The 27,422-nt window shown below is 45.4% G+C and overlaps 1 protein-coding gene across 1 annotated transcript in view; it reads right to left on the reverse strand.

The window, feature by feature from the left end:
• LOC126260950 (uncharacterized) overlaps positions 1–23,985 on the reverse strand; it is a 62,026-nt gene extending 38,041 nt beyond the window's left edge. Inside the window, exons 1-3 of the mRNA XM_049958461.1 lie at positions 23,865–23,985; positions 17,105–17,128; positions 10,205–10,416 (exon numbers count right to left, since the gene is read on the reverse strand). Coding sequence (XP_049814418.1) covers positions 10,205–10,416; positions 17,105–17,128; positions 23,865–23,922 — 294 coding nt within the window. The 5' untranslated portion in view covers positions 23,923–23,985. The remainder of the gene's footprint in view (positions 1–10,204; positions 10,417–17,104; positions 17,129–23,864) is intronic.
• Between the last annotated feature and the right edge of the window lie 3,437 nt (positions 23,986–27,422).

Genomic DNA, 27,422 nt, shown 5'->3' on the forward strand with positions numbered 1-27,422 from the left:
TGGTCCTCGAAACGGTTTTTTTCCTTTGCGGTGCTGGGCCCCACCCCCACAAAAAACAGAGGATGAATATGTCGATATCGTTTTAGTGGTGGGCACTTCTGGTAGCCAAGTAGCTGCTGCTGCTGCTGCTCCTCCTCGTGCACATGCTGTGCGGTGCCCTCAAAGGTGCCATCCTGATAAGAATATTTTTGTTGCCCGGGGCAACCAGTAATCTTCGGCCACAGGTAATGGACAAGGGTCGTCCAAGGACTAGACGTACTCCACATACAGAGGACGTGCTTCTTGTAACCATTCACGAACCACAACAGCGAAGTATCCATGATATTGCAAGGCAGTTCCAGATATCTCAATACTGGTGTTGAAGTATTGCACAGTGAAGAACTGCATCCATATCGTTACATGTTAACACCACACCCCAGAGGGTACACAACTATTTTGTGGATATGTGTGTAGTGAGCATGGGACCTCGAGCTAGTGTGGCCCTCTTTCCTTTCCGGGCTGCATACCTTCCTTTTCCACATCCTTCCCCATCCCCCACCTCCCCCCCCCCCACCTCCGCCTCTTCCCTTCCCTTTCTCCCCCTTTCGGAGTATGTTTAGTGCCTATTCCCAGAGACAGACGCTTCAAACTGCAAAACAGGCTCTCTTCTTTGCTTTCTCTGCTGGCAAGTCTCTGTCCTTCTCTTTTCCTTACTTCTTCTCTTTACCCTCTTCTCCACTGCGGCGTTTGAGACCTCTCTTCTTTTCTTTCCTTTCCTTTTCTTTGTTCCTCCCCTTCTCTTTTTTCCTCCCTGTGCGTGTCTGAAGGCCGACCCACGCATTCCCACGCATAGTCGGTGACGGGGTAACGCCTAATTCCTCGCCCCAGGTACACAGATAGGAAACGTACGTACCCCCCTGGTAATGGCCAGGCCCAGGGAGGGGTGATTACCCGAGCTGGTATCTTCTGAAAGTGCCGACTGGTCGCTCCATCTGCTTCTCAGGAGGTGTGACCTGTGGTGTGAACAATCACCTAAGGCGGGAGTGCCCTCAGAGAGGGCCCCCACAAGGAAGGAGCGCGCCATTGAAGACGCCGGTAATCATGGGGGATTCTTCCGCAAATGTTTCCTCATCATCTACTATGTCTGCTCACAAGCGAAAGTTAAATGAGTCTCAGCCACAGACAGTTCTTCCATCGTTGCCACAGTTCCTTGTTGTATCTCGGTCTGACGAAGGTCAAGACTTCTCCACGGTCAACCCTTTCATTATTCAGAAAGGTGTCGACGCAATTGCAGGTCCTGTAAAGTCTTGTTCCGATTACGAAATGGCACCTTGTTGTTAGAAACAGTCAGTGCCCTCCAGGCACAAAAATTGCTGCGTACTTCACTGCTACACACCTCCGTCTGGGTGGAAGCGCACCGCACTTTAAATTCATCACGTGGGGTCGTTTATACACGCTCCCTCGACGGATTGTCCGACGAGGGAATTCAAAACTACCTGTCTGACCAGGGCGTCCCGGCTGTTCATCGAGTCTTGAAAAGGGTTGACAAGAACATCGTTCCAACCCATACTGTCTTCTTGACATTTGACAGAGTTCAACTCCCATCGAACATAAAAGCGGGCTATGAGATAATTTCCGTTCGCCGTTACATCCCAAACCCTACGTGTTGCAATCGGTGTCAGCGGTTCAATCATACCAGCCAATACTGTTCCAATCCGGCCAAAAGCGTTACATGTGGCAAGGATGCCCATGAGGGTGCTTGTCCACCTCCATCCCCTCGTTGCATCAACGTATGGGTGACCACGCGGCTTCCTCTAGAGATTGCTCCATTTTCAAAGATGAAAAGCTCATCCAGGAAATCAGAGTGAATGAAAAGGTGTCGACCTTTGCTGCTCGAAAGTTATTCGCCAGTCGAAAGCCCACTGTGCCTCATGCAGGTGAATACAGCACTGTCCTTGCGTCTCCTCGGCCTACAAAGGAGGCAGCCACGCAGACTTCTGATCTCACCTTTAGTGCCACAGTCGTCAGATCGGCCAGCGCAAAGATCGCCCGTTCAACCTCACCACTTTCGCCTGCCCACTCTCTGGCTCACCCTTCATTGGGTTCTGCTAAATCACGAGCCCCAAAATCAGACACCCAGACTTCCAAAAAAGAGCCTACTCGTGAAGATTTTTTACGTACCCCGACTTCACAACCATCGATTCCTCCCTCATCTCAACGTCCTGTTTCTAAGAAGGCTATAAAGAAACCCAGTTCTCTCCTTCTCCGCCACGGCGTGTCTCATCTTCAGTGCCACCTGGCGGTAACCACCCTCGGCCGTCTTCTGTGTCGCCAAGGCGAACTGTTGGCGGCCGATCAACCGGCCGATCGCTGATGGCAGGAGCTGCTCCCGAATAACCTATGGATCAGGATCTTCTGCCTTCAGCTAAATGCCGTTCCATGCTGTCGGCCGCCGGCTCTGAGCAGTCGTTGAGTTGAGGGCAACCTTGGTCACATTCTTCCCTTTTCTGTCCACCCTATGTCCATTATCCATTGGAATATCCGCGGCATTCGAGCGAATGGGGATGAATTGTCGATCATCTTACGATCCTACTCGCTGGTCATCTTCTGTGTCCAGGAAACAATGCTGCGTCCCCACGATCGCTTTGTTTTCCCTCATTTTCAGTCAGTCCGATTTGATCTCCCCTCTGTTGATGGCACTCCAGCACATGGAGGACTCATGATTCTTCTCCATGATACTGTCCATTACGAGCCAAACCCCTTAAACAGTTCCTTACAAGCTGTTGCTGTCCTTTTCTGGATACACCTTCTCTCTTTGTACTGTATACATTCCATCTTCCACACCAATGGCCAGAGCTGATCTCCTTCATGTTCTTGGTCAGCTTCCGCCCCCCCCCCCCCCCCCCCATTTGCTGGTTGGGGACTTCAATGCCCACCACCCACTTTGGGGATCTCCGCGTCCTTGGCCGCGTGGCTCACTATTGATTGACGTCTTCCACCAAGCGGATCTTGTTTGCCTCAACTCTGGGGACCCTACATTTTTGTCTGCCTCCATGACAAATTTCTCTCATTTGGACCTTTCGGTCGGTACTGTTCCACTTGAATGGTTCGCTCTTGCTGATACACACTCGAGTGACCACTTTCCATGTCCTTAGATTGTAGCCACAACTGCCATATATGCGCCCGAGACGCTGGAAGTTTTCCAAAGCCGACTACCGAGCGAGGTGGCGCAGTGGTTAGCACACTGGACTCGCATTCGGAAGGACGACGGTTCAATCCCGCGTCCGACCATCCTGATTTAGGTTTTCCGTGCTTTCCCTAAATCGCTCCAGGCAAATGCCGGGATGGTTCCTTTGAAAGGGCACGGCCGACTTCCTTCCCCATCCTTCCCTAACCCTATGAGACCGATAACCTCGCTGTTTGGCCTCTTCCCCCAAACAACCAACCAAAGCCGACTGGACACTTTTTTCATCTCTAGCAACATTCGATGACCGTCACTTTCCTAGCGTCGACGATGAGGTCACTCATATTACAGAAGTTATTCTTACAGCTACGGAACGTTCAATAACTTGCACCTCCTATTTGCCCCGGCGCCCCCCAGTTCCTTGGTGGAACGTGGCATGCCGTGACGCAATACGTGAGCTGCGACGTGCTCTTCGCATTTTCCGCCACCATCCTACTTTGGCCAACTGTATGCGCTATAAGCAGTTCCGTGCGCGATGCCATCGCGTCATCCGCTATTGCATGAAGGCAAGCTGGGACTTCTTTACTAGCTCATTATCACCTTCCCTCCCTCCTCGGAAGTTTGGAGTCGGATTCGACGGTTATCTGGCGCGCCTAGTTTCTCCCTGGTCTCTGGGCTCACTACCACGCATGATACCTTAGTGGACCCCATCGCAATTTCTAGCTCATTGGGTCAAAACTTTGCTGAGATTTCGAGCTCTTCAAATTACCCACTAGCTTTTCTCCCGAAGAAACTTGCTTTCTCCTCTCAAAATCGCGAAAGCTATAATACTGTTTTCTCCATTCGGAAACTCCAACACCCACTCTCTTCTTCTCGCTCTTCCGCCCCAGGACCGGATGGTATCCACATCCAAATGTTGGTGCATTTATCATAACATGGTCTGCGCTACCTCCTTCGCCTTTATAATCGAATTTGGGCAGACAGTACTTTTCCCAGAAGATGGCGGGAAGCTATCGTCGTTCCTGTTCCGAAACCTGGAGAGGACAGACATCTTCCCTCTTGCTATCGCCCCATTTCTCGCACGAGTAGAATATGTAAGGTTTTGCAGCGTATGGTGAATTGCCGTTTAGCCTGGTGGCTGGAGTCCCAATGCGGTTTCCGAAAGCATCGTTCTGCCGTTGACCATCTTGTTGCTCTCTCCACTTATATCATGAACAATTTTCTCAGGAAACGCCAAACAGTAGCAATATTTTTTGATCTGGAGAGAGCATACGATACCTGTTGGGGGACAGGCGTCCTCAGAACATTGTTCTCTTGGGGCTTTCGAGGTCGGCTGCCCCTTTTGCTTCGTGAATTTATGGCAGAGCGCACACTTAAAGTGCAGGTGAACACTACTTTCTCCCATTGCCATAAATCAAATTATGGATTGTCTCCTTCCCGATGTCTCGGGCTCCCTCTGTGTGGACGATTTTGCGATCTACTACAGCTCTCAACGGACCAGCCTTCTTGAACGACAAGGATGACTCGATCGCCTCCACTCTTGGAGCATCGAAACCGGCTTCCCCTTTTCTCCCAGTAAGACCGTTTGTGACAATTTTTGGCGTCGTACGGAGTTTCTTCTGCCTTCCTTACATCTAGGCCCTGTCAACGTTCCGTTCGTGGACGTCGCTAAATTCTTGGGTCTTATGTTTGACAGAAAACTGTGCTGGTCCTCCCACGTTTTCTATCTTTCACCTCGCTGTCTATAACCTCTCAACACCCTCCTTGTCCTGAATGGTACCTCCTGGGGAGCGGACCGAGTGGTCCTTCTCCGCTTCTATCGCACCTTAGTGCGCTCGAAATTGGATTATGGAAGCACAGGTTACTCCTCTGCTGGGCCGTCTATTCTTCGGCGTCTCCACTCTGTCCACCACCGTGGATTACGTTTAGTGTCTGGAGCTTTTTACACCAGCCCTGTGGAAAGCCTTTATGCTGAGACTGCTGAACCTCCGCTGTCCAATCGGCGTGCTGTCCTTCTGAGTCGTTATGCTAGCCATCTGTCTTCCATGCCTGCTAATCCGACATTTTTTGCGACGCCTCCTTGGATTTAGGGTATGCAGGCCGCCCTTCCTCCCTACTACCACCGGGGGTCCGCTTCCGTCAAATGCTACGTTCTCTTTCCTTCCACTTTCCTAAAACTTTCTCGACAACTTTGGGTACAGCACCGCCTTGGCCCCGGCCCCGGACCTGCCTGCTCCGTGACCTTTATCAGTTTCCCAAGGATGGTACCCCTTCTCTTGTTTATCGTCGGGCATTTGCTGCTCTATGCGCACATATGAAGGATGCCACATTTATTTACTCTGATGGCTCTAAAACATCATTTGGTGTTGGGAGTGCCTATATTGTTGGCGACCCCCCTAATTGATTTCGTCTTCCCGACCAGTGTTCGGTTTTTACTGAGGAGCTTTACGCTGTTTCTAGGGTGTCCAATACATCCGTCGCCATCAGCGGATACTGTATATTATATGCTCAGATTCGCTCAGCTCTCTCCTGAGTCTCCAAGCTATCTACCCTGTCCAACCGATTCAGGACTGCCTCCACATGCTCCACTTGGGGGGCGTCTCTGTGGCGTTCCTCTGGATCCCAGGAAATGTTGGTATCTGTGGAAATGAGGCGGCCGATATAGCGGCCAAGGCTGCAGTCTCTCTTCTTCAGCCTGCTGTTCGCATGGTTCCCTTCGCCGATCTACGGAGTGTTTTATGTCGTCGTGTTGCTCTTTTACGGCACGCATATTGGTCGACACTTCCCAATAATAAATTGCGGAATGCGAAAGCTCTTCTCTGTGCTTGGACCTCTTCCTCACGAACTCGTCGTCGGGAGGAGGTAATTTTAACTGGTCTCCGAATAGGGCACTGTCTTTTAGCCATCGACATCTTTTAAGCGGCGATCCTCCACCACTCTGTCCCCACTGCTCTCAACTGTGGACGGTGAGACACCTTTTACTTGAGTGCCCCTATTTTACTCCGTTATGAGCCCGTCTACAGCTGTCGCCTGATATATCTTCCATTTTAGCAGATGACACGAGCTCAGCTGATCGCGTTCATGAGTTTATCAGTGTTAGTGAGATGACGTCAGTCATTTGAAGCTCTTTTTGGTGACAAGCTACCCCCCTTCTATAGTGGTTTTCCCACTTTTTTGAGTTTCGCTCCCATTGCTGCTGGTTTCCAGTTTGGTTTCTTTATCTTTTCCTAAGTCACAGACCGGGCGCCAATAACCGTAGCAGTTTTGCGCCCTAAAACCATTAAAAAAATCTCAACACCAGCGGCCAGAGGACTGCATTTAACGAGTACAGTTTTATGAATGGCTTTTGCACCAAGCAAAAGATAACGTGATATGCACTGACGAATATAGCTTCACTTGTGAAATAATTTGTCAACCTCCACAACATCCATTTTTGTTTGGAACACAATCCACATGTCAACAGTGAACGTGACTTCAGGCACACTTTGGCATAAAACTGTGGGCTGGAATCGTAGGAGGAGTACTTTTAGGCCCTTACCTATTGCCGGGCAATTTGTATGCGCCCCTGTATCGTACGTTTCTTTGCAATACTTTGCCTGACGCATTAGAAAATGGTTTCAGCATGATGGTACACCTCCACACTTTGGAATGAATGTGCAAGTCTTTTTATACAAAGCGTTTCCAGGAAATGGATGGGACATGAAGGTCCAATGTTCTGGCACATTATTGGTGGGAACACTTAAAGGAACAAGTTTATAGTATTCCACATACGTATATACAAAATCTAACAGATCACATGCATGCTGCTTCAGCACCAGTGAATGCAGGTGTATTGCGTAGGGTCCAGAAAAATATGATGCAGAAAATGGCGAATTGCTTGCAGATGCAAGGTGGTCGCTTTGAACATCTTCTCTAAAGTGAACATTGCACGTATGTGTACGAACTGGCTCTAAGAAGGGATGCCCGGACATCTGCTGTACAAAATGGAATTATCGTGCATAGCATATGCGCAACTAGTTGTAGCCTACCTATTATGTTTTTGTACCCTTTATTATTATCATCGTATGCATCAATTACAGTAATACACATTTAGCAAAACAAACCTCACTGGATACAGAAGATGTTACTGTATCCACTAATTTTTCTATTGGCTTTATTTGTGTCGTGGACGAAACGAAATGGTCGTTTATGTCTGTAAGAAGTTCATGTTATGTGTTAATATTTAAATAAAGGTAACCGTAACAGAAAGCAGTACGCAAGGTAACTGTGGACCAAATAAAATTGCCCCAGATGACTGAAGGGAGCCAGGACGTCTCCTAACATAACTGATGGGTCGAGAGAGGCTGGTTCCATCATGATCAGTAATGAGGTCGTAAGGCGCAATGGGCATCTATGCCACAGCTTTAGGTGGGCACTGCTGTAGAAGACGAGGCTGAAATGCCTTCTGTCCTTGGGTGGAGTGAGGGACTTGTATCTAATTTTAAACAACATCCCTTTTCTGACAAAGAAGCTGTAATGGTCATAACACTAAAAGCCTGTCCCAGGGATTGTGTGACGTGTGGAAGCCATGGTGCTAAGTACAAGTTGGCATAATGTGCTCACAGCACGATATTTAGAGACCATAAGAGTTGATCGACTATGCTGGCCCATAGGCGTCTATAGTTCAGTGTTATTGTGTGCAGGATGTTGGGTGTGAAGTCCAGTTCTAGGCATCATAGAGCATTGGTAAGCAGAGAGGGGCAACGCTCCCTTGTGACAAACCTGACCCTATAAGCAGCTTTAGTGACTTGTCGATGTTGAGTTTACTTTCTGATTCTGTTCCGTATATTACAACCTAGGACATGACATCTCTTATGTCATCGGCTCCACGGATGATGAACACCACATCATCAGCATACACCATGGACTGGTAAACTTATCAGCCAAATTGGAGTCCTGTTACTTGTTGGCTCAGGCCACACAACAAAAGGTTCCAAGGTCAAAGCATAAAGAACCATAGGAACAGAACAGCCCTCGTGCACGAAATGGCTGATGTGGAGGGTATCTGTCAGGCAGCCACTGACAAGTACCCGTGATGGTGCCGCCTGTAGAAGGTGCATTATTGTATCAGTGAAGGCACCCGGATATCGCATCGTGCGTAGCACTGCAGTGACATAGGTGTGGTTGACACAATCAACTGCCTGACTAAAATCCAGTGAGGTCAGCATGCATGGCTGGCGCTGGATCCATGCTAGGAAGATTAAATTCCTGTATTGGCACAGAGCAGATCTGATATTGTATTGACCTCCTAGGGAAGTTTGGGCTGTGGAGTGATGTGGTGGATTGAACATCGTATTCAGTTTTCCACAAGCTGTGTGAAAATTGTCGAGTCACTGTTAAGCATTATCAAAGGCTGGTAGTCTCGCATTCAGATTTCACCTTTACGTTTGTGTATTGACACTACCAGACCTTCAAAGAAAGCCTCAGGTGACACATTATGGGGGACAGCAATTCTCTTCAGATCTCAGTCCAACATGGTGTCAACAAGTTCCAAGTTGATGGATCGAAAGCCGTTCCTGAGACATACTGTCATGAGCTCACGACCTTATAGTGGATATGTGTAGCTGAAGGATCACCAGTGCGACGATCTTTACCTTGGCGCTATTGATCAGCATCTGGTGATCTGGTGATGGAGGCATAGCGGAACACTCTCGAAGGATGGTATAATATTGGATTTTGCTGCATCCCTACCATACACCATCATTATCCGCCAGGGAGCTGGCTTTGTACTTTTGATGCATTAAGTTAATGCTGATCTGAAGTGAATGTGATGCCGAACAACTTGGTGCCATGCGGTCTCCACTACGTCCCTGCACACTTGTGGGGCGATGTGGTTAGTGTCCTGCTTCCAGCGGAGTCGACTCCTCCATATGCAGAAGGGTCAGCAGTATCACAGATATGTGCTATGTGGTCAGCGAGGGCCATAGGCCATACTTCCACACGTCTTATAACTGCCATTAGGATATGTGTGATGTAAAACCAATCTGCTTCAAGAGCTACTGGTAAGGTGGTGGAATCCAGGGGGGTCAACAGCGGCTAATCAGCGGCCCCCAGTCCTTGCAAGTTCCACAGGATCCAATCTCCAACGAGCCACTTCGGCTGAACATTGCTCCCACATACTTATATAAACTTGTGGGTCTTTCACAAGCATGAAAGTGGTATTGACGCGAGGTCTCCGCGGAGTGACTGATTTTTTTGTTCCATGTGTTTTATATAGTCACAACTTTAAATATGGTATAGAATAATAACCGCTACCAATGACCACAGAATGTGATTTTATGTGGCATACGACCGGTTTCGGGCTTGTGCCCATGTTCAAGTGGTTTACATTCATGGACATGTTTCCGTACTCATTGTTAGAAACGACTATTTAAATCAAAAACAAACAGTGATCTCAATGGAAAGATGTACGTGAATAGAAGACAGTTGAAGATGGGCACAAGCCCGAAACTGGTCGTGTGTTAAATAAAATCACCTCCTATTGTGAATGGTAGCGGTTATTTTTCTACTCTTCTAAAGAAATACTCACGGAATTCAACTACATCGATTATGAATGAAGTTCGATTTTAAATAATATTGTGAAATAATGAATATTACCAAAAGTTCGTTAGAGTAGTACTTATTAGATAATGGTCAACATCGCTGCAATCACCTGTTTCACATCAACTGGTTGACAAACGCTTCCTATAAACTCTTCCATGGAATTAGGTCCCCAGACAAACGCATCAATGTTGCTGCTGTTTTTCTAATGTGATCCGCTCGACGTCTATTAAGTCATTCATTGTCTAGTCTACTGTACTGGACTCAAGCAACGTATTTCCTCTAAGAGTCTGCATCAACTTTAACGGCGCCATGCAAGGCATTCCAAGTGCCGGCTCTCGAAGTCTGAGGCAGCCGTGAGGACATGCGCGCTATGGTCGCTGTCCGCCTCCACGTCAGAGCCCCTGGTGTCGGGTACTGCAGATCTCAGACAGAGGGAGAACGAGGCAAGGCAGTACTCACGCTGACGTCGATTCCGGCGGCGACGCCGTTGGCGTCGTAGAGCATGCAGACGCGCGGGTCGTCCTCCATGCAGTAGGTGGTCACGTTGGAGGTGACGCCGGAGTCCACGGCAGCCAGCCAGCCGTCGGACGTCGCGTCGCTCACCGTCTTCGGCATGTCGAAGAACGACGCCAGGTGGAAGATGTCCACGAGGCCCAGGACGGACCACCTCACTGGCGAACAAGTAGGCGCAGATCAGGCCTACTGAAGTCAGGGGGATAGGATGCTCCAGTCCTACCTATGTGCCAGCGCACGTGCTTTTGTGTGTGTGTATGTGTGTGTGCCCTGTACATGTCTCCAGGACAGCTACTTAATTGTTTCGAAAGTTCAAGAAAGTCTCGAAGATATTGTATGTATATGCCTCTTAATTTCTGTCTCTTGAATGGTGTACTCTTAACAGTGTCACAATTTGACATCATAGGTGATTTCCTTTCATTTTGCGTCTCAGGAGCGGCACTGTTGGTTGAAAAGACAAGAACGAGTCGTTTATAGTTTGAATCTTTTATAATTTCAGAGTAAAGGTGCACGGAAGACAAAAGAGTTTGCAGGGGTTCGAATAGCAAATGCCGTTTACAACGCTAGATGAGTGACGTCGTAATCTGTCAGCAGCTCTCACACCCCTTGTTACTGGAGAGTTTCGTGTTTCATATCAAAGTATGTAGCGACTCGACGAACACCACTTTGAAATAGGTAGAAAATGTAGCTCATATGAGTATAAAAGGTTATACGTAACCCTAGCAACCACTCGAAAGAAATGTCTTATTTCATTATTGTTCTGTCCCAGTGAATTGCTAATGTTTTTTTTTTTTTTCTTTTAGAGTGTGTTTCTTGCCTCCTAATGACCTTCTTGCACCACAGAACTACGCAGGGAATCTTGCTGCGCTGGTTGACCATCTAATACGTTTCGTGTCCTCCTCGGCTTAGAAACGGTGTTGTCAGCAACACCTAACGCGAGGCTGATGGTGACTCCACTGAAGACATAAATCAAATGAAGAATGATTACGGAAAACGTTCTAAGTGCCAAATATGAGATTACCAGATGAATGAAAAATGATTGTATCCTGTATGTACATAACTGATTTGTATCTAAAATATTGAGAAGATATAGTATGCCACAGAATTATGCTGATTATCGGATTACCGCTCAAAAGATGAGACGAAGTACAAAATAAATACTTTATTAATAATGTTCTTTGGGTCATACCAGGATACGAACTGATTTTAACTGCCAATAAGAAAGTTTTTCCAAATTGTTTCTTGTAAAGAAGAAAACCATGAACGGCCACTGTTAATAACGCTGTTTATTTCCACAAATAGTTTCGAAATAATACATTCATCTTCAGACGGCTGTTCGCATTTATATTACATTTGTTGTCGTTTACATTAACTTTTTAAAAATTTTCCAACAATTTATGTAAAGAACAACAAATGTAATGTAAAAGTGAACAGCTGTCTGGAACGTTCGTTTCTGTACAGGTAACGGTGCTGTTTGTGGACAAAACAGCGTTACAGTATCAACAGTGGTCGTTTACTGTTTTCTTCTTTGCAAGAATCAATTTGTATTTTATGCACAGCAACGATCTGATAAACGTCAGATTTCCAGAAAACAGCGCGTAGGAAGTTTTCGTTGCCAGTGCCGTTAATACTGAGGCACTACGTTTCATTTTTGATAATACAGGTACAGAAATACAGAATTAGGTTTTTAATTAGTAGAGCTGTAACCAACAAAAACAGGTTCTCATATTTTTCTGTCCTTGGAACTGCAAAAGGAAGCACAGCTTGACACAGAAAGCCATGCACCATCTACTGACGCATGTTTGGCACACTTTCTCCATGGTTTGGGAAACTTGAACAAGTTAATGGACACGCAACAGTGTGTCAGGAACACAGAAGGACTGGATACGCGTTCTAAGATGAAAATGGCACTGAGAATGTTTTTCATGTTCAGTCTTCATGTATGTCTCAGGTGCTCTAAATACGAAGATTATAGGAATGACACAATCCATCAACGAGAGATATAAAAATTTCCTTGTAGTATTCCCGGCTATGTCGTTACATGCAAGATAGCATACAAATTCATCATAACGCGTCACCTTAGTGTATAGGTATTCTTTATAGTCCTAGTACGCTACTCAGTTTAGTACAAACATAATTATAAATGTTCGAAGTTGAGACGTGAACTGACAAGAGGACGCACGCACGCACACACACACACACACACACACACACACACACACACACACACACACACACGCACACGCAAACGCTCACACACACACGCACGCACGCACACACACACACACACACACACACATATATATATATATATATATATATATATATATATATATATATATATATATGTGTGTGTGTGTGTGTGTGTGTGTGTGTGTGTGTGTGTGTGTGTGTGTATGTGTACAGGGTGTCTCACCTAACTCTGCCACCTCAAATACCTCTGGAACAACAATTGGTATTCAAAAACGGTTTTCACCAGCATGAACCAGCTTAGGAAACCAAATACCATGTGAAATTTTAGAACGTAAACAAATACTGTTTTCAACACAAACTTGTGTATTTTTAAATGGACACTCCCTATTATTTCGTATGCAATTAATACCATGAAAAATCTCAAAGATAATGGCGTTGGTTGCATCGCAATACGTCAATTACATCCCGACAAATCGCGAAGCGAAGTTGACGCTTGCAATAAATTGAAGCGCATAGCTAGCGCACGTCCTGAGACTCAAGCGTGCAGCTCACGCTGCCGGTAATCGTGATGTGATCGACTTACGTCAGTGGAGTGTTAATGTATGGAGTGGTATTGTATGACAGCACATCAGTGGCCCATATTTCATTGATGGCACTCCTAAAGGGGGATAGCGTAGCTCCTTCTTGAGCTGTAGCTTACGTCAACTGGTCCAACTCTTACAATGTGTCAATAATGCGGCATCAGAATGATGGATGTCCTGCTGCTAATGTTTACTGTTGTGAAATGACAACTAGAGATGCAATTAGTGGTAACACACTTGGTTTCACGTTTCTAAACCTCATAAATTCACAAATGTGTGGCTTGTAAAGTATAACAACGGCGTCACAGTTTCTTACGTAATATATCGCATGTAATACTGTGCTCAGAGCAGGGTTTGCCTTCACTGGCGCCTGTATTCTGCGGTAAACATACCAATATCACCACGGCACGCTCTACCTTCAGTGTACAAGTGTCTCCTAATCTGGTCTGCTTAACTGCTCTCATATTGTAACGTAATTCACATACGTTGCCACATTAAAACTTCTTTTCTTGTGGCTTGTTAAATCTGCCGTCATCTAGTCGATAAGCCGGGTTTCAGTAATGAAGAAAAACTATACAGGGTGTTACAAAAAGGTACGGCCAAACTTTCAGGAAACATTCCTCACACACAAAGAAAGAAAATATGTTATGTGGACATGTGTCCGGAAACGCTTGCTTTCCATGTCAGAGCTCATTTCATTACTTCTCTGCAAATCACATTAATCATGGAATGGAAACACACAGCAACAGAACGTACCAGCGTGACTTCAAACACTTTGTTACAGGAAATGTTCAAAGTGTCCTCCGTTAGAGAGGATACATGCATCCACCCTCCGTCGCATGGAATCCCTGATGCGCTGATGCAGCCCTGGAGAATGGCGTATTGTATCACAGCCGTCCACAATACGAGCACGAAGAGTCTCTACATTTGGTACCGGGGTTGCGTAGACAAGAGCTTTCAAATGCCCCCATAAATGAAAGTCAAGAGGGTTGAGGTCAGGAAAGCGTGGAGGCCATGGAATTGGTGCGCCCCTACCAATCCATCGGTCACGGAATCTGTTGTTGAGAATCGTACGAACATTTCGACTGAAATGTGCAGGAGCTCCATCGTGCATGAACCACATGTTGTGTCGTACTTGTAAAGGCACATGTTCTAGCAGCACAGGTAGAGTATCCCGTATGAAATCATTATAACGTGCTCCATTGAGCGTAGGTGGACGAAACTAAAATGAGCTCTAACATGGAAATTAAGCGTTTCCGGACACATGTCCACATAACATCTTTTCTTTATTTATGTGTGAGGAATGTTTCCTGAAAGTTTGGCCGTACCTTTTTGTAACACCCTGTATATTATTTCAATTTATGGCAAATGTCACAGAAATGCAGCTGCAACTGTGACACTGTATGCTGAACGCTATCCAGATCGGCGGTGTCCGTCACTTCGATCCATTGGTGACATATGCAAGACACTCACGGAAACAGGAAGCTGGGCTCCCACAAAACGTCGACGTACAACGCCAGCGACTGGCAATGGAAATGAATTTGCTGTTCTGGCTGCTGTGGCGCACAATCCTCAGGGGTGTGTACGAGAAATTGCACGAGGTGTAGGAATAAGCCACAGTAGTGTATGCAGAATGCTGTATCGGCATCGCTTTCATCCGTTCCATATCTCACTGCACCAAGAACTGTACGGGAATGACTTTGAATCCCGCACTGCATTCTGTCGTTTTGCACTTTAGCAGTTGCAAGGTAATCCAGTATTCCTAAGCAATACGTTGTTTACGGACGAGGCTTCATTTACAAATCATGGTAACCTGAAACTGCGGAACATGTACTACTAGTCCGTGCAAAATTCCCACTGGATTCGCCAAGTTGCTCATCAACGACGGTGGAGTGTCAGTGTTTGGTGCGGTATCATTGTTAATCATATTCTAGGCCCCTATTCTGACAGTGAAACATTGAATGGACAGCGATGTGCATCATTTCTTCGACACACACTAGCGCTTCTCATGGAGGATCTAGGATTGGAAACTCGTCTATCAATGTGGTTCCAACATGATGGAAGTCCCGCACACAATGCAAAAGTTTCCAGAGACGTTCTAGATGCGACATTTCCAAATAGCTGGATGGGGCAGGGAGGTACTGTGCGATGGCCAGCACGGTCCCCCGACTTGACGCCATTAGACTTCTTTCTCTTGGGCGCACTGACAGGCACAGTGTATCAAAAATCCCCAACGACAGTAGAGGACATGCGACATCGTATTACTGCGAGTGTGTGGCAATATCAGCTGTAGAAACTCTACAATCTGTGCAACACTCTCTCGTTAGCCGTAGCCAAACATGTATTGATGCAAACGGAGGGCACTTCGAACATATGTTGACGTAACACAGTGTCATTGGTCAAGATGTGGGTGTATTTTCTATGCTGCACAACAATACAGTTTCTGTGGACGACAGGGCGCTAGTAAATGTGCTTAGCAAAGTGAATTCGAGTGTGTTAATTCTAATTATAGCTCTAGTTGTCATTTCGCTAGAATAAACATATATTTACAATTTGAAAAACATAACTTTGCATTGGACGTGTTACTTGTTTATTTTAGTAGATTGCGCATACCTTCCCATTGTGTGAGCCCCTGACACAGGCAGCGTGATGGCTCAACTGGCTCTGACCACTATGGGACTTAACTTCTGAGGTTATCAGTCCCCTAGAACTTAGAAATACAGAACCTAACTAACCTAAGGACATCACACACAGCCATTCCCGAGGCAGTATTCGAACCTGCGACCGCAGTGGTCGCGCGGTTCCAAACTGTAGCGCCTAGAACCGCTCGGCCACCCCGGCCGGCAGGCAGCGTGAGGTGCACGCTTGAATCTCAGGACGTGCGCTAGCTGTGTGCTTCATTTATTTCAAGCGTCAACTTCGCAATTTTTCGGGATGTAATTGACGTATTGCGATGTAACCAACGCCATTATTTTTGTGATTTTTCATGGTATTGATTGCATACGAAATAATAGGGGGTGTCCACACAAGTTTGTGTTGAAAACGGTATTTGTTCACGTTTTAAAATTTCGCATAGTATTTGGTTTCCTAAGCCCCTGCCGTACGTTGATGCTGGTGAAAACCGTTTTTGAATATCTATTGTTGTTCAGAGATATTTGACGTGGCAGAGTTAGGTGAGACATAACGTTACCGCTGGATGAAAAAAAACCTACGTTTTTTTAAATGGAACCCCGTTAGTTTTGTTAGTACATCTGAACATATAAACAAATATGTAATCAGTGCCGTTTGTTGCATTGTAAACTGTTAATTACATCCGGAGATATTGTAACCTAAAGTTGACGCTTGAGTACCACTCCTCCGCTGTTCGATCGTGTGTATCGGAGAGCACCGAATTACGTAGGGATCTAAAGGGAACGGTGATGGACCTTAGGTACAGAAGAGACTGGAACAGCACATTACGTCCACATGCTAATACCTTTTTATTGGTCTTTTTCACTGACACACATGTACATTACCATGAGGGGTGAGGTACACGTACACACGTGGTTTCCGTTTACAATTACGGAATTGAACTTTCGTACGTTTGTTTCCAATAGCGCAAAAACTTCATTCCGTATGTCCAGTTCCACAAATATTCTTGCTGTTCTGTTTCCCCCACAAAGGAATAAGCTGCGTGTTCAAGGACCAGAACTTGACAGTATGTAAGAATTATTGGTAAGTGGATGATGATCCAACTGGTTGCGTAAGACTACTACTGAAAAATATGTCTTCCTTATATTCACACCGGTGTCGTAATATTTGTGATTTGTTGTAATAGCAGCCTTACCTTTTTAGATCATCATATTCCTTTTTGTTTGTTCTAAGGAGTAAAATGTGATACGGGAAAATCAAAGCGTTACGTTAGGTAACGAAAGTATTTGTACTATGCATCAGGCTAGAGTGTAATAGTGAACGTAGGAGAATGCGTGCTTAGCCTCACCTTTTCAGGGACAGAGTTTACCTGCATACGGTGTCTCTGATGCAAGTTTATTCTAACTTACGCAGATGCATTACTCGGACATGGTTATCTCACCTCTCAATCCGTCCCACGACGATTCTGAAACAGATATGGCAAAGCCACGACGATTAGTTATTTTAAATTTCAAGTGAGCCATAGCAGCGTCTGCTGCTCGTAATGAGTACACTACAGCTATAATATATGAGTATTGTGTTTACATTAAGATGGCTTGGACATATATCATTTGTTACTGTGCCTTACATGGAGAATTAGTTAAATCTCGGATGATTTATATGACTATCTTCAGGAAATATCATCTACAACCGTAATGAGGTATATACTTTTTATGTATATCTTCTCTTGTTTACTCTTGCCGGAGTAGTTCCTTGACCCATCGTCTTACAAGGGCGCAGAAGTAATCCACAGAGCAGACATCTTTAAGTAACAAGTGCTATGGTTTGATGGACTTGTCAAACTGACATCTGGTGGTGATTATACGCTGAGAGGCGTTTCAGTGTGTTGGGTAGGGAGCGCTTCTATCACCGCTCTGACTGAAAACTCTGATCTTGTACTCATTATCACTGTGACGGCCAAGACGAGTGACAGCTTTTGGCATGCGTTCTACGTCCCACGTACAATTTTTGTATCTCCTGTCTGGGTTTAGGAAACCAGACGGAGAACGCGTTTGACACCGCCGTCTCAGGCAGGCCGCTTGAATTTACTCTCGCAACGACCTGATTTGCTAACTTCACTGCTAATTAACTGCGTAAAGGCGCAGGTTATCGAGTTTTTTCTTAACAATTGTTTCTCAGAACGACATACTATGCAACACATTTACAAGCTTCTCGGACTGTTTCTGACCACCTCGTATATTACTGCAAAGTACACAGGTTAAGTCAAGGGCCATGCCCGGAACGATGCTTCAATTTAAAACCTGCTGTTACAGACCTCGCATTTTACGTGAACTTGACTGCAGACTCATAGTCAGGTGAGAACCTTATTTCTTATTTCATGGAAATGCATTTGAAAAGGAAGTCTCGTTGTAGAAGGTACAAATTCTGATGAAAAACAACATACATTTCTCTTTCACTGGTGTTAGAGAAGACCCGTTGTTTGATGAAGTCGTTGTGGCCTTGAAGGAGTTACAAGGATGGTTTTCTTAACTTTTGTGGACACTGCCATTCTTACATCCGTTTTCGAGACCGTTTGCCATTTCAGCTGAAAACACACCTGCACATCTGCACATGTAACTGGTTGATCTACAGTGTAATTTCCGTTTTAAAGACAAATGCTTTTACTTTAAAACTGTCCACGATGTCTACATCGTTTGGTTACGGCTGTAACAACGTATGTGTGTGAAAGATTTTTTTTTTCGAGTATGAAACTAAATAAGTCACAGTTATGTGACAACCCGAGCGCGAAAATCTGTGAAATTGTCTGCCTCTGTCCGGATGCTAACAGTCTGTACCAGACAAAAATTGTATTATGTCTTCAGCCCGCCAAAAGTAATTAAAAAATACTGAAAATTTGTTTTGTTTGTTTTCTATGTTATTGAGGAACTAGGAAATCAAGTTGAAGTCAATACGACAACATTTCCATTTAAATGCGGTGCTTTAACAGTTTCTCCCTGTCCCCCCACCTACAGCTCAGACAGTGTGCCACGATGGGGGGGGGGAGGGGGGAGGGGGGCGGTCACGCGTGCAGGCACGCCAGGCAGGAAAGCGAGCACTGCTAATGCTCTGACTTTTTGGCTGCCCCTGTTCTGAGTTCTGACTTCTCTTCTGTACTGTGCAGCTGAAGTTGGCCATAAGGCGTTGTGGCACCATAAATTTTAAAACATCCTATTATGCCGAATTATTGATGGCACCATCAGTTATGCCACGATCAGTTATTCACGAAATATATTACTTAGTAGGGGTTTGTGATGTGGTCGCATTTGAGAATCAGGCTTAAAATGTATGTTTTTGTATTCCGACATGTGCGAAGGAAATGACTATGTCCAGTCGTAAGTAAGGTATGGATTTGGAGTACTGTGATAGCATGGGAAGAGTGTGTCAAGCCATAAGAACGGTACTGATATTTCTATTCCCAGAGCCACAGCCGTCAACAGAGTGTGTTTCCAATACTTTGCTCATTGTCGAATGTTGTTCAACTGAGACTGCGACCGTAACATTTAGTTGTGCGTACAGGGATAAAATGTATGCGACCCATTTCTTAGGATAAACATTCTACCTGTGCGTGCTCGGCCTGCAGTGCCGGTGACCTGTGCGGGGATGATTCACGTTTCCCGTTAAAGGTAGGAGCTGTCAGACTGGAGATGACTGTTGGAGTGTAGGAATGTATATGAATTAACCGTGTTGTCCTCTAGACGACCTAATAGCGAACTAAAACTTAGATTGTGTTGGACAGCTTTCGCGATCGCGTGGAAATCTGACGAGATTCAATATGGACATGTGTTTGCGGTGGGCCATTATTCCCTCCTATGTGAACGTTCGGTTTACTGTTTCTTCACATTTCCCGTCCTTATTTATTTGAGAGGAGATCGATTGTGGAGTGCGTGTCTATCAGGCGGAAGTTACGTTTGCAGATTCTCTAGACATGAGAAACACCTTATTTGACTTTGCAGATTATAGTGATGATTTGGAATCTGCTACATCACTGACATCTGTATTTGCAAGTGTAAATATCTATTTCCTTTATTTGTTTCGAGTTCTCACATAAAGGTCGTCACAGATGGAATAAGTTTGTAGTTATTCAATGGTCTAGAGCACTCCCCAGATAGCTAAAGTATGGGGTCTGTTGAGAAATAATTCCCAGTACGCATCTTCAGAATTATGTTGCGTGAGCGATTGCTAGGATACTGCTGTGTGCAAACCGTGCGAAAATATATTTGTTCTTGTAATCCCAGACTCTGGAGGTGTGTGTAGAAAAAAGTAAGCAGGGAAGCAGATCCAGACCAGAAACAGTAACACATTTGTGTCCAGGGGGAAACGAGCCAGTCTTTTCACAACACTTCTGAGAGTGACTTACATTCACTGACAGCTTTCTGATGTAAAAGAGATGATTTTGTATGGTGTAGAATATGAATTGTATGTTCACTACATCGACACAGTATGCAGTAATATATGGCTGGGTTGGAGATTGGTTTCACACTGTAATATTCAAGCTCCTGTCCTCAGTGGGAGAGCAATGTAATTGAGTAAGAGTCTTTCCATATTTGACGATATGTATGGCACTTTGCGAGGTTTAGTTGTTGGTGCAATATGGCGATCAGTGTAAAATAGATTTTTTGCCGCTGAAAGTCACGTCTGTAGAAAGAAATAAAAGGCGGACGGTGCTTCCCTAGGACTGAGGAGAACAGTGAAATATAGCCGGTGTGAGTGTAGGCATATAATAATTTTTTCGAGTGCTGCACAGATATAAAAGGTAACTGAACTGTTTGTGTAAAATGCGTATATGTTGCATTGTAAAGTTACTGTGGTTTATGTTGTGGCATGACAAGATAAAATGAGTGCATGTGCTATTGTGAGGGAGGTATTGATTCAGCACATCGATAACCACTAGGGTATGAGAGAGATTTCTTATATGAAAAATTAGGTGGGCTATAGATACTGAGATTCGTTTCACAAGCACAGCCACCACAAGGAGACATTACCTGTACATCGATCGGTGTCAGACTGTAGAAGCAATCGTAATATTTAATTGTAGTTACACTGGTAAATATGTTCCTGGCTTCCAGTATTCTTGTGAGTCTCTTATGTATTTGGTGATCCGTAGACAACTTTGGGGGTTTAACTGTCAATGCAATTTAGCGACCTGTGCAAAATTATTTTACCACTTAAAGTCTCGTCTGCAGAAAGAAAGAAAAGGTGGATGGTGCTCCGATACTGGCGGCATCAATAATTCTGCAGGTAAATTCGATAAGAGCCAATCATAGTGCTCGATTCATTCACAAGACATCCTTTGTGCTAGGATATAGGAGTCTCTACGTAGCGGTGGGAACATTTATGTGTGTTGAAAGCAGGAAGGTTAACACGTGATGGACAGGGTATCACGTTAGGAACGCTGGCGAGAGTGCATTCAATGTTGTTCTGCGTTATTTTCGTAAACAGGTTCTGTTAGGGCAAGGATTTCCGAGCATACAAGCTGAGACATCATGAAAACTCCTACAAAAGCTCACATTAAGTATTTCTGGGACACTATGCAGTTTACTAGAGTTCGACTTGTTTATTATTTTAGATAGCCATGTGGCTTCAGTATAACATTGAGAATGTTGCTAGATGCACTTGTGATGGTATGTAGCTACGCGCGGCAATGCGTCAGCCACACTTTACACATGGTCCATTAGAATCGCTAGGGAGAAAGCAGCTTGTGCTGTTCTGGAATGGATTTCTGCAGCGTTTTCGCCAGACAGCAGGTAGAGGGAAGGTAGGGGTGAACACACGTGCACATGGCCCAGCTTGGAGCGTCTGCAGTCTGTAAATAAATCTTAGCTCCTGTTAGTCGCATCAGCAACGGTGCCTAGATATTTCGAGAGGAATTTCTTAGGTACCAAGTATGAAAGGGACATCGCCACCTCATGTATGCTTGACTTGAACTGGCACCTGTGTATGGTTTGACAGTTGACTTCCGTGTCACTTTGCGTGGCTGTCAGAACACTCATGTGCGGTCTAGTGGACAGGGGACAGTGTCTGGTGTCTGCATACGTTGTCTGGGTGTCTGTTGCATTATTTTGAGAGTGGGTCTGTGGACTGCACTATGCATTATTTGGATAGTTTGAGTTGATTTCATGTCTGCACATGTATGTACTGCATTATTTAGGAGGAGTTTGCATGTCTGTTCTGTAATTATTTCGGTAATTTAGGAGCTGTTTGAGTGTCTGCAGAGCGATATTTAGAAATGGTTTGCAGGTCTGTCGTCATGATCAGTAGTACACAGGATTTTCAACGTTAATATCTTCTTGAGTGATGTTACCAGTATCGTAAATATGGACAAATACAAAAGATCGTTCTTCTGACAGATAAAAACGTGAAATATCACCCACCATATAAAATTTCGAGATGGATTTGACGTATAACATGCCAATGATTCGTACATTCTACGAAATTTGCTGAGGCATAGAAATACAGACTAAATATACAAATATGGCACAAACCAGTCAAATTAATGAAGAGTGAAGTAATATTTCAAAAGAATGTCTATGATGTATAAGAAAATACAATCCTTCTTAGAACGGAAAATGTGATGATTTGATACGATTTTTGTGGAATCGTCTATGGTCGACGTCAATACTCGTAACCACTCACAGACTGCGGGTGGCAGTACTAGCAGTGGAGGATATATGAAGCGTGTCGGACGGATGCTGAAAACAGTGCAGTCGTTGCAGTAATGCGGAAGTGGAGCATGGCGTATCTGGCGTTCAAAAGGGCACGATCGCTACCTCTGGGGCCAAGTTGAGATGCATTTGCAAAACAGATGTGTGAAATGTTCGCGTACGACCATAGTTAAAGCACACCGTGCATGACAAATTGGCGATACTCAAAACCGGCGGTGAGGTAAGTCTGATGCACCGTGGGCCATGACAAGGGTGTACGAAGGCTGAGGAGATGTGATCAGGCGTATACACGTGCAAGTCTTGAGCAACTGACTACCCAGATGCACCAAGGGGCTACCAACAGCGTCTGCTCAACTACCGTTCAGCGAACGTAGCTGTGTGGGCCTTGCAGCGGACACCTGGTCCACGCACCCGTGCTGACCGCTCTACATCACACGTGAAGGCTGGGATTTTCACACCAATACCGTAAATGCACGTCCACTGAGTGGTGATATAAGGCCTTTCCAAATGGATCACGTTTTATGCTCCGTCGGCCAGACGGCAAACTCGCTGCAACAATCGTCGTAAGGGTTCGTTGCATTCCCTGGGTGATCTGGGCCATTCTGGGAGGCACAAGGGATCAATACAAGTACGCATCTGTCATTGGGGTCCATGTCCTCCCCTACATCCGGCGTGTTTTTCTTCGGCACGATAGCATCTACCAGCAGGGCAATAGGTTCGCAGTGTATGTGCGTAGTCCGAAGACCTGCAGGATGAGTTCAGCATATCCCCCCACCCTTTCTCTCGGCCAGCAAGTTTTTCCGGATCTGAACCCAATCGAGAATATGTCCAACCACTTCGATCGGGCTGCACGCGCCATAGATCTTCAGGTGAGAAGTCCAACACAACTGGCCACAAAAATGGAGTCAGCGTGGATCCACCACATCTGTGTCCGTACCCTCTAGAATTTCATTCGTTCTCCTCCTGCACGTCTCAAAAAATGGTTCAAATGGCTCTGAGCAATATGGGAATTATGAATGGTGGGTTCCATGTAGTTCCCAAGTCGCGCAGTGACCGTAAACCAAATATGCAGCAACATGGTTTTGCGACTGGTTGCTGCATATTTGGTAATAATATGGGACTTAACATCTCAGATCATCAGTCTCCTAGAACTTAGAACCACTTAAACCTAAGTAACCTAAGTACATCACACACATCCATGCCCGAGGCAGGATTCGAACGTGCGACCGTAGCGGTCGCGCGGTTCCAGACTCAAGCGCGTGGAACCGCTCGGCCACTGCGGCCGGCTGCACGTCTCACAGCCGTCCGCGCAGCAAAAGATGTTTATTCCCTCTTTTGAAAGGTGATCACATTAGTGTGACTGCACAGTGTATAAAAACACATTTGATCGCTCAAAGCCTTCTACACGTCCACCCTACAGTCCGTAGTATTTTACTCCAGGTAGCACTAGACAGATATGAGATATATAGATGCACGATAGGCGCAAGAAGGAAATCTCACCTGTGGCGCAGGCAGCTGAGATGCAGCCGACGAGGAGCAGAAGTTTGAAGGCGGCCATGGTGACGAGGGCGGATGAGCGCTGCGCCGGCCGCTCACGCCTACGCCTTTATACCGGCGGCCTGAGGCAGTGGGCGCTGCAGTGAGTGTGCGCGCGTGTGTGTGCACAGCTGCAGCATCAGATGCAGGGCTCCACGTGCCGGAGAGCGCCCAGCCACAGCTGCACCTGCCAGCTGATACCTGCTGCTGCTGCTGCCACTGCTGACGTGGTGTGCAGAAGAGAGCAGCTGCACGAGTGCTGCGTGCTGCGAGATACCTCTTTCTGCCCTCAGTCCCACACAACAATCAGTCTCAAACTGTAAAATAAGAGACTTTGCTGTATCACAAGGTGACGGAATGGATTGCGAATTACTCCTGGGATTCGCCCGCAAGTAGTAATAGGCTAATTTTTTGTTCAACTGTTGGTTGTCGCAAGAAACGTCACCAAAAACACACAACTAAAGTACAACTTCGTTTCGAACGTCCGCCACTTTATTATTGTGTCAAATTTCAAATAACTGTGCTATTACCCCGTGCTCAGCATCCCGCGGTTTAATATTTTTTTTTTTTCATTTCTGGTAAGATTTGCAGACTGCAGGACTTTCGTCATACACACATCTCATTTTGCACACAGCAAACTTAACTCCTCGGATGGGGGGCTTAATGATGACTGATTTTCTTTTAAAAAAAAAAAAGTCAGAAAATGTTGTCCAAGAATCAACAAACATTGTGCGAAAAGATTTGCTTTGCTTGTTTTATTAGTTTTCACAAAACAGAAACGTTAGAATGGCGTATACGAGTATTGTAGGCTGACTGAGAAGCATAGACCGTCAAACAAAAAATGGTTCAAATGGCTCTGAGCACTATGGGACTCAACTGCTGAGGTCATTAGTCCCCTAGAACTTAGAACTAGTTAAACCTAACTAACCTAAGGACATCACACACATCCATGCCCGAGGCAGGATTCGAACCTGCGACCGTAGCGGTCTCGCGGTTCCAGACTGCAGCGCCAGAACCGCGCGGCCACTTCGGCCGGCAGACCGTCAAACAGGCGCGGTCAAAGAACAGCCCGCGTCCCTTGAGAATGCATGCGTATTGCATGGGCTTCCGGCATCTTCGGGTCCATTCACCTCTAAAGTCCAGAAAATGACAACTGAAGATGACACACAGACGAAACCTGAGGTGAGAGGTCTGCTGTTCCAACCATCTCCCAGTGGACAACACGGCAGCCACCATTCTGACAGTAATAATGACATTAGCGGCGAATTGTAACTACGATTTCAGTTGGAATGTAAGATATCGAAGAAGGTGTTTCAATACCGCAATTTCTACCTTTAATTCGTCATCAGCTACCTTAAAATACTTTATACCCGAAGTTTTACTCGAATCCGATAAATACATGATTTTTTATCCTCCATTTCCCAGTTTGTAATTCCAACGTCTGATTCGTAATCAGCGACCTCAAAAATCTAAAAAGAACACAGTTTTCTAGGATTTTATGTAGCTCCGTCCCTCACTCCGTCTCCATCAGACATTAGTTGCGTTTCCACATCTATACCGTAGCCAAAAGCTACCTAATAGGGTGTGGCGAAGGGTAGTTCTCTTACCACTGACTGATTATACCACCCGTTGATGTTCCATTCGCAAATGGCATTTGGAAAGAAATGTTGTCAGTAAGCCTCTGTATTAGCTCTTTGGGGAACAATATTCAGTGTTATAACACATACTTTCTGATGTGAGCACCTTTATTATTCACAGTTTACCCACATCTTTCAGAGAACAACTTTACAAACTTTTTGGTGAACAAACATTAGACAAAGAACAAAAGAGATTACAATCGTCCATACCGGTGCATCCCATGCTTCATAAGTTCACAATCGATCTTCGATTTATGTGTGCATCCGCCACAGCTCTAATTGCTCGAATTTTCTCCTCTTTGCCATTTCGTGGGATGTGTGTGGGAGGAAGCAAAGAGTTGTCCTACTTTCCCGTAACGATCTCACTCTTAATATTCAATAGTAAAGCCCTACGTGCTGCACAAATCCTAACGGCTGCCACTGAAGTTTCCTGAGGATGTATGTAACGCTCCCGCGTCGACTAAACTATCTCGTGATGAAACCCGCCGCTCCTAGTTATATTTACTCTATCTATTCCATCAGTCCTACTTGATAAGGGTCGCAACTTGATGAACAATACTCAAAACTCGGCCGAACAAGCGCCTTGTAGGCCATCTTCTTTGTGAATGAGCTACATTTCCTTAACATTCTTCGTAATGGATACATTTGGCTTATGTCCCCCATTGATTTCTACGGACATTTCACGCACTGTTGCTAGTCTGTCAACACTGCCAGCTTTACGCAAGCACCGCTGCCCTCCGTCATCAAGCGAAGGCCGTTGACCACTGCGCTGTCCGTGGTGAGAGGTAATGCATGAAATCTGGCATTCTCGGAACCCTCTTGATGCTTGGATCTCGGAATATAAAACTGTCTAACGATTTCCGAAATAGAATGTCCCATGCTTCTAACTGCAACTACCATTCCGCGTTAAGAGTCTGTCAATTCCTGTCGTGAGACTATAATTACGTCGTAAACCTTTTCACATGAATCACCTGAATACAAATGACAGCTCCGCGGGAAATGTCCTTTTTTACTTTGTGTACGATGTACTACCGCCGTCTGTACATGTGCATATCGCTACCCGGTGACTTGTCACCTCAGCGTATTTGTTTTATGTTGTCATTGCACTTAAGGTGTGTCTGGATAGCTACTCTTAGATATTGTACGGTTGTTACAGTTCCAGCAGTTTCGCATCGGCAGTTAATTTTACAGTAGTGGCTCTCTTTTCCTATGTATGCGCAATATGTTACATTTATTTACTTATTTACGTTCAGGGTCAATCTTCAATGGCTGCGTCATTCATAAATTTTCTGCATATCGTTCTGCAAATCGCTACTGTCTTCTGCTATTTTCTCACGGGGCAACCGCATCATGTGCGAACACCCTTAAAGAGACATCGACCAGTTCTACGAGGTCATTTGTATACGGTGTAAACAGTAGCAGTCGCGCCGCACGTCCTCGGGGTACTCCGCAGTTTACACTTACACCTGTCCATTTCGTTCTGTTAAGAGCGACGTGTTGAGTTCTATCTGCAAGGAAGTCTGGAATGCAGCCGCAAATCTGGTTCTCTACTTGATAAGTTCGTATACCTTCTTTCACTAAACGGTAGTGCCGAACAGTTTAGATGCTCTGCTGAAGTCAAAGAACACGACGTCAACCTCGGTGCCGTTGTCTACAGCTCTAAGAATCTCATCGAAGAACAGAGCGAGCTGGGTTTCGCATGATTTCTGTTTCCGGAATCCATGCAGATTTTTATGGAAGGGATTTTCCCTCCCCAAAAACGTGAGATGTCTTAAGCATAAAACATATTCCCTAATTCTACAACAGATTGACGTCAACGATGTGGGCCTACAATTACAAGCATCTGTCCTTCGCCTTTAAACCGGGAACGACCTGTGCTTTTTGT

This window comes from Schistocerca nitens, chromosome 5 (genome assembly GCF_023898315.1).
Source record: "Schistocerca nitens isolate TAMUIC-IGC-003100 chromosome 5, iqSchNite1.1, whole genome shotgun sequence".
NCBI classification, from domain to species: Eukaryota; Metazoa; Arthropoda; class Insecta; order Orthoptera; family Acrididae; genus Schistocerca; species Schistocerca nitens.